At 33.2% G+C, this 8,447-nt stretch overlaps 1 protein-coding gene and 1 long non-coding RNA gene across 2 annotated transcripts; one reads left to right on the top strand and one right to left on the bottom strand.

Annotated features, from left to right (window-relative positions):
- Nucleotides 1–662: 662 nt before the first annotated feature.
- LOC143904612 (uncharacterized) lies at nt 663–4,417 on the top strand. The gene is made up of 6 exons (XR_013258980.1): nt 663–803; nt 910–1,005; nt 1,929–2,151; nt 2,328–2,480; nt 3,957–4,060; nt 4,330–4,417. It is a non-coding gene; the product is annotated as an uncharacterized LOC143904612 (long non-coding RNA).
- A 605-nt stretch (nt 4,418–5,022) lies between these two features.
- Amx (TM2 domain-containing protein 3 almondex) lies at nt 5,023–8,282 on the bottom strand. Its single transcript, XM_077419426.1, has 6 exons — nt 8,054–8,282; nt 7,780–7,847; nt 7,562–7,705; nt 7,335–7,456; nt 5,427–5,570; nt 5,023–5,338 (listed from the first exon to the last, which is right to left on the bottom strand). The coding sequence occupies exons 1-6, from the start codon at nt 8,142–8,144 to the stop codon at nt 5,203–5,205; spliced, it is 705 nt and encodes a 234-aa protein (XP_077275552.1). The 5' UTR covers nt 8,145–8,282; the 3' UTR covers nt 5,023–5,202.
- Nucleotides 8,283–8,447: the final 165 nt, after the last annotated feature.

Below are 8,447 nucleotides of genomic sequence, written 5' to 3'. Positions count from 1 at the left end.
AAAGTTTGTTCATCTTGTGGCAACCAATCAACCTTAGTATATATAATTAATAATATTATATTATAATATATATATTATATATTATTATATAGATGTGTGTACATACATCAAGCTACTGACACTATTTATGTTTTTTATAACGGATTCAAATGCCGATAATCCGCATTTTTGAAGATTTCATTGTTTCTAAATTCTCATGCACATATTTCCACAAAAAATAAAAAAAAACTTGAGAAGCCTACTCGTCACAGTTCAAATAATCTCCAATGTAAAGCGCAATATACCGGGAAGCGTACATCACGTTCGACACGTTAAAGTGTCATACGCTGCGTCCAAAGAGTTCGGGCTTATCGCTGTAATAAAGCTCTGCTGAACTTTTTCTATTGCTGAAGTGGCTGCACGAGTTTAGAGATTTTCTTTTGTACTCCACCTTGGAAGGAAAGAGATAAACGCTGAACTAGCCAGTTCAACAATAAAAAACTGATTCAATGTCTTATCCTGAATTCTGCGAAAAATCTGACGGCTTTACGCGCGTTCGAATCCGCGCTTTCGAAAGTCACGTGACGCGCAGAGAAAGGCGTCTCATTAGCTACTATATGCCGGTCACATGGCTAATAACAGCCAATCCGAATGAAATTCTATTCCAACGAGACGGCACACGGCACGGTGCTTATTTCGGATAATGTTTGTCGGTTTCAATTACTCCTTAAAAAGTCCTAGGATCGCAAACATAGAGCGAGCACAGGAAGTTTGAGAAATCGAGCGACACGAGAAAACCAAGAGAAAGCTGTGCTGTGGGACAGGTAAAGAATCTACATTCTGTTATGTTTTGCCGCGATCATCTAAATAAAAACTTGCAGCGTGCGACGTAATTCAATTCGATATAATAATAGTTATTTGTGTAACAAGTGCGGGAAAACGGAAATTCACGGGTGCGAAGTGGACGCACGAGCCGAAGGCGTCACGCGCGGAATAGGCCACTTTCCACGCACGTGTGACATAAAGGTATTTGTAACACCAACGTGAGATTGCTACATTTCGCCCGAAAATACCTCGACGAATCGTTGAGGCAAGTAGAGCAAAACGTTTCATCCCCGCTGAATCATGCTATTGTATATCTTATTCAAGTGAAACGGTAAACCCAAACCAGCCAGACACACACAGTACACGAATTCTACTGAATAAATTGCAATTACAGCATTAACATTTAGAAATCTCTCGACATGTTATACGAAGAAAGAGAAGTGACGTATAACAAAACACCCTAATTTTATAATAAATTACATTGTTTATGTAACTGAATAATTAACTTTCGTGTAATGTAATATTTATCTCGTCATAAAACATTGCAAATGTGTCCCCTCACGAATCTAAAGTCTTTGTTACTCGAGTCTTTATTTTCTGACCGACCGTTAATAAGTGACGATCTGTTTGCACGAAACACGTTCAAACTGGTTTGAACAGACCAAAGAACTGGAGATGTGTCAAAGAAAAAACCGAAAAACAACCATTTGGTTGACCCAAACCGTTGCGATCGATAATAAAATTGAATTACAATCAGTAGATCGATAATATTATTCAGTCTATTGTTGTTTAACCCCAGTGCTCCTATATTTGTGTCAAAGATAATTTACCGAAAATAAACTTGTCTTCCAATATACTAGCATGCAAGTTAGCTTTCTAATATAAAAATTGTTGCAACAATCGATTACAATTTATATGCAAGGTTTTACATTTAAAAAATGCAATATTATTATTAAACTGTAAATTAATTTTTGATTTATTAGTGTCTCATGCTTGCATATAATTATTTTGTAATAAGTTTATAATCTGGTGCTTTTCGTATTTAAGATAATATGTATGAAATGTCATAGAAAGTTTTTTCATGTTAAAACATACATTGCAACATCATATATTTTGTGTTATAGTATTATTCCACCATGGCAGAGTCAGATATGACTGCACAGGAATGGAATAAAAAAGGTGATAAAGAGTTTATCCACGGAAAGTGGTCTAAAGCCATAATAAGTCACTACAAGAAAGCAATTAAACTAGCAACAAACGACACTGGGAAAGGATTGTATTACGATAATCGAGCTGCCGCATACTTTGAGCGTGACGATTACGACAAAGTGAATAAAGATTGCAACAGTGCGTTAAAGTTACAAATATATCATAACTTCGCATAACATTGATTCGCAGACTTTTTGCATTAATAGAGTTAGAGAAATTCGAGCAGGCATATCAGAACGTTGACATTATTATTTCATCTTGCTCAAATAATACAATACCTCAGCACATAAGGAAGCAATTTTGTGAAATTTCAGACAAACATATTAAAAACAAAGCAACCCAGTGAACACATTTTATAACGCCAATATAACATAGAAGTTACATGTAATATTACAATGTTATTCTTGTGATATATAAGGGCTACATAACATGGAAGTAACATGCAATTGAACATTCGTTATATGCAGGTAATATAACTGTTATACATTTTCTTTGCGTTACAGTTATGTAACAAAAATTGTGTAATTGTTACGTAACACGCTTGTATCAATGTTAGTATAACTAGTAATATTCTGGTAATATTAATGGGGTGTAACAGAATAACATACAATATAAGACTGTTGATTTGCTTACTGCTCACGTTTTTTTATGTGCCCGGGCTCTTAAACCCTGCATCGTTTTATTTTGCTAGAGCTAATAATGATCTGCGCTTTTCATCATAAATTTTTAATTGTTTTTAAATATATATATATTTTGTTTGGAAGGTTTAATATTGTGCAGAGGCCTTTTAGTTTGCCTTAAGGCAAAAATTATAATTTACAAAATACATAATTTATAATTAATAATTATTAATAATTTACAAGATATTTATAATTTATATGATTAATTTATATAATCCGGGTATCCATCCATATCGGTAAATAACGTAATTAATGGAGATAGCTATAAACGTTTTATCCCCGCTCGACCACAACATTGTATATCTTACACAAGTGAAACAGTAAAACTAAGTGATCGAGCCAGTAATTCTATGGTGGGCATTAAACAGTACAGGAGTTCTCCTAAATGAGTTGCAATTAGAGCATTAACATAAACGCACGTTTAAAAACATCTCATGTTGTACGAAGAAAGAGCTACGACAGATGACAAAACGTCCTAATTTTATAATAAATGTCGAAGGGAACGAATCGTCATCAGATAGCACTGATAATACAGATTAAATTCGCTTAAGAGGATTGAACGTGAATAATTAATTGGGATCTAAATGACATATTAAGGCTCCTGGATAGTCACCGCAGCCATATTGAATTTCTTGCTATCGAGGCGAGAAATTACCCTATTTTATGTTGCGGTATTTTCCGAAATAAAAAGACATTTCAATAAAAAATTACTATAGATCGTTTCAGCACACTTCTAAAATTGACCGGATACTATTCTTTTCCCTCGACAATAAACAAACAGCCATAAAACGAAGCCTAAACATACGGAAAAACAAGCCATTTTCGACTATCGAAAGGAGTGGAGAATGTTCCTTCCGCATATGTATTCTAGCAAATCTTACCATACGGTCAATTTTACGAGTTTCACGAATACGTTAAACGTTATAGCACAAGTACAGAGCGAATAATAAAGAAATTTAACGCAACGTAAAATAGGTTGTCATCATGTCACAAGACAGAATTCTCCATTTTATTTTAATAAATGACAGCACAATGTACATACAGTATAATTAATAAATAACAAAACTTTGCATTTACAAGACTCCTGCTTCGGCGTTTTTTACCATGATAAATGATATTTTAGCTTCTTCAACCACAGAAGTATACATGCACTCTTTCTCGACATGCTTATTGTGTCGTCTCGCTATCTCTCTACGGAAATATTTTTGTGAATTTTTTATTGTCGCTTCAAATAATCATCCAGTATCGTTATTATTGGTGTAGGTATTCCTAATGCCTATACGAACGTTTAATAAAGTATTTGAAATACTTATACACCGATGTTATTAACCGAGGTTGTTGTATATCATGTCTGGATAACAAATTAGGTAAGTTAAATATGCCACATATTATATTTTTTTCGTTTATAATTTGCAACTAAAATGTCCATAAACCGCACGAGAAATGTTTAAACAATGATTTAACTAATAATGTTCAGGAAATTTGTACAACGCAAATATTAGTAATCTCAAACAGCAGAGAAGAAACTTTGAAAACTATTTTAGTTTATCCTGCAGTAAAAAAATCATCAAAAAAGAAAATAAAAAATAAAATACAATTACCTTATGTGATTACAATAAGTGATCGCTGGTTACAGTTAAAAAAACAAGAAGAGGATAAAAAGCGATTATTGTTAAAGCAAAGACAGAAAAAAAAACAGAATTAGCGATAAAATGAGAAGAAAATTTAAAAATAAAAGCAGAAGGAAAAAAAATGCTAAACGGTGCACCACCATGCTAAACAGTTTGTAAACCTTCGTAGCTGACCTTGCTAACAATAGCTATGCTCATGGTCACGAGATACACAACATTATTATTGTCCACATGATGACTATATAAAAATAAATTTCTCATAATTTAAATTGCGAATATTCCTTTATATTATAATGGTCCACACCACTTTAGCAAAATAACTTAATCATCAATAATTATTGTTATTCATTAAATAAAATAAAATTGTAAATTTAATTATATAATTTAAATTCACACTCACACAATTTTTTTCTAGATTCAAAATTTCTTTCCTCTTGCATACATCAGTTTACTGAATACGAGACAAAAGTATTATATTTTGTCATTGGTAATATCTGCTGACTAAGAGATTTGATTTGTTTGCAATAAATACTTATTATTTTAGAATATAAATTATCATGCCAACGATTAAAATCGCGAAGACAATAGTCCTTAATAACTTTCTAATAATGTAAAATTTATATTATTTAAGTATTTTTTTTTTTTAGGAAGCTTAACTTAGAATAGATTGTTCTTTGCTTTGTTCATAAAATCATATATCCGTGATTAGTTGCCTGTTTTATTTAATAAAAACTTATTTATATTTATATATTTACATATATCACATTAATTTGTACCTAGTTCAACAAATATAACATTTCCCTACAAGGACTATGATAAATTATGATGAAATAAGACTTAGATCTCTGATACTGATAATTACAATATCCATAAATAATCTAAATATACAAAGAGCCATCAGCGGGGCCTAAATATCTCATAGAGATTAATATCACGTCGATTAAAGTCCACACACCCAGTCCGCCAAAACTGAAAAGCTTGCCGATACCTTCTTGCCAATGTCCCAAGTAAAACCTACAATCGATTTCAGAATTTTATGTGAAATCCATATTTAATCGATTGTCTATATTTCAAGTATTACGCTTGCGAGATCATAAGGTACCTATCTGCACCAAATCCTCCAAGAGTGATGCTCAAGATCAAAGCCGTAGACCAACGATATCCAACTGTCCAGTTACAGGGCAAATTTTTCATAAACCTTCGTCTGCCCAGACAGAGTATGTCACCGTTTACCGTACAATTTGTCCTGCAATGAAAATATTGGAATGTCAGTATTATATTTTTTACAATATACATAAAATATAAAAGCATCATACGCTATAAGTTTAGATGCCAAGAGTTTAGACGCATCAAGAGTAAAAAAAAAAGGGTGCAAATTACAAACTTGCACATTGCTTCCTTATTATTACAGCTCGCTACCATTGCTCCTATTTTATTTCGCTTATAAAGCTTCTTGAGGAAGCTTTTATTTTATTTAATGTATAATTATTAGTATTTATTTTTTTGGCTTCCTCATAGAGGAAGCTTTGTGAGCAAAGGGTTCTACTTGCACACTTAAAAACTATAAAGAAGCAACGTGCAATTTCTCAATATTTGCGGAAGTTAGAGCAAATTTACCGAAATTTCTATAACTCCAGAACTAATCAACCAAATCTTAACGAATTATATATGAAATAGGGATAGAAAAGACTGAAAAATATAATAAAATTAGAAATAGATCGGTATCTCCAAATTTGCAGAAATGAAAGCATAAACAAACATTTCTGCAAATTCAAAATTTTATTAAAAAAGAACCCCTTGATTATTAGCAATTTTTATTAATTCTATTATATTCTTCAGTTTTTTCTACCCCTATTTCATATATAATTCGTTAAGATTTGGTTGATTAGTTCTGGAGTTATAGAAATTTCGGTAAATTTGGCACATACATCCATACATACATACACACACACACGCACGCACGCACGCACGCACGCACGCACGCACGCACGCACGCACGCACACACACACACACACATACATACATAGACATTTTTTAAAACTGCAATTTTTCAACGTTTTAGAACATTCTAAACACATTCAGAAAAACAAAAAAATTTTTTTTTTTTACGAAAACAGCTTCCTCTATGAGGAAGCAAAAGAGATTAATTCACAAAATAAATAATTTATATTGCTTTAAACATTAAAGTTATATCAAGAAAAACTTATATATGTGGAAAAACTCGGAAATATTCATAATAATATGCCTCCACAATGACTAAATTTAAAACCTATTAAATTATTATAGGATAAATAGAACGACGATGCATGAGAGAAAAGTAAATCCCAAAAATAGAAAACATTTTTTCGAGGTACTACAAATCCATACTTGGCTTAGAAGGATATTTCAGGTAAAATACTTGAAACTTAAAAGCTTCTAAATCGATTCTTAATAAATAGCTATAAAGGTTACATAGACGAAAACAGGCTTTAGTTTTATAAACTAAATTAGATTGTAGAAAGCGAAAGTGATTTTTTTATTGATATAAAGATCAAAGTATATTTTGTTTCAATAAATTTTTGTCAAAGAAACACCACCGTAACCATTTATTTCGTCAATTAATCTCAACTTTTTGCATTTAATTCGGGTCCAAACTTTTGGTCAGTACTGCATACATTTACAAGATCATATATTTTGACGTATCCACTCAAATATCTCAAAACTCAAGTTTTAGAAGAAAAAACTTTTTAGACAAAAGTTGTTCGTCTCTTAGGAGACCAAATAATGGTGAACTTGTTTAATCGTAAGATTGTGTTCTGAAAGTCAGATCATCTTAAAATTTACGAATAAAAACCACTCTTTTCTATTGCATAATTTTATAGCTGATCTGAAAACCTTTTGAAAACACTAGCTATGTGTCCTTTTGTATAAGCCATTCTAAAGTTACGATCACAAAGTATCAAGGGCTTTGAGATATTTAAGTGGATAAATTAAAATAAGCCATCCTATACGTGAGATAATGTTACAAACCTATAATATTGCTGAGGAGACGCTACTGAGCTGCAGGAATTTTTCTGATGGCATTGATGGTCCCAGTGGTCAGTTTGATAACAATAACGGCACATGTATTTCTTCAAGAAAGTCTGTTCTCCCTATCAAGAAACAAAACATCTGATTAAATTACCAATATATTAAAGAATCTTTAACTTTAAGCCGTAATTAAAGAATTGCGAATTCTTTGCACAAGTTTTACGTACTATACAATCAACGTGCTCCATCACGGAGCAGTTTGCTTCATACATCGCCCCATATTTGCAGCTGTAATTTAAATTGCACCTCAGGCATTCTCCACTCAACTCTATGCAAGGTATCCCACTCGGACACAGACCAGCCATTTCCTCCTGCAATTTAACAATAACTCTGTACTCATAAATATCATAACTTTAAGTTACTACTTGGATTTAAGGAATCTCACCTTCTTGCTGCTATAGGCTGGCGTCGAGTTTACGTTAGCTTCTTTCAGAGCATAACTGGTCGCGGTGCCTGCAACGATTACATTGACCGTCAAGTTACAGGCGCATGTAAAAAAAAAAAAAAAAAAAAAAAAAAAACAAATCAAACACTTCAGCGCTTCCGCATTAATACAAATACAGTATCACCTCGATACTGATTTTTACAAAATGTTTCACGTGGAAAGTTCTTCTCGCCCGGTCCTCATGTCGATGGTTAGGATTGCGAATTCCACTCACCGTAATCCATGCGAGCCTCCTGGACGGAGGTTGATAGAAGGGCCATGAAGAGGAATATCACGTTTTTGAAGTTGATCCGCACGACATTCATTCTGCGCGAGGTTTCCTCTCACCAGCAGCCGAGTGCTCGACTCGCAAAACCCCGACGAATTTATATGCGCCGTATATGCGCGACCGCGTGAAGGAGAAGCACGACAGCGTCCCGCGCCGAGTGTACAGTGTATACACCATACACCTGGCGACATTAGTATACCCTTCGATTCAGATATTTCTCGCTCGGACGCGTCATGAGTCGTCGATAACGGATACCACGGATACTCACCTGCTTCATTGATCAAACGCAATCTTCTTTCGCTATTTTTTTTTTAAATAATTAATGTACGTTACTTTCGCG

The sequence above is a fragment of the Temnothorax americanus genome, unplaced genomic scaffold (genome assembly GCF_048541705.1).
Source record: "Temnothorax americanus isolate GAGA-0224 unplaced genomic scaffold, ASM4854170v1 Scaffold55, whole genome shotgun sequence".
Lineage (NCBI taxonomy): Eukaryota > Metazoa > Arthropoda > Insecta > Hymenoptera > Formicidae > Temnothorax > Temnothorax americanus.
The sequence above is the reverse complement of the archived record's forward strand: the minus strand, read 5'-3'. Positions and strand labels throughout refer to the sequence as shown.

Excerpts from the sequence above, each read along its gene's own strand:
- Amx (XM_077419426.1), bottom strand. The coding sequence starts at position 8,144 with ATGAATGTCGTGCGGATCAACTTCAAAAACGTGATATTCCTCTTCATG. Across the intron at positions 7,457-7,561 it reads TGGAGCACGTTGATTGTATA|GGAGAACAGACTTTCTTGAA; the intron begins GTACGTAAAACT and ends GTTTCTTGATAG. Across the intron at positions 5,571-7,334 it reads TCTCCTCAGCAATATTATAG|GACAAATTGTACGGTAAACG; the intron begins GTTTGTAACATT and ends TTTTCATTGCAG.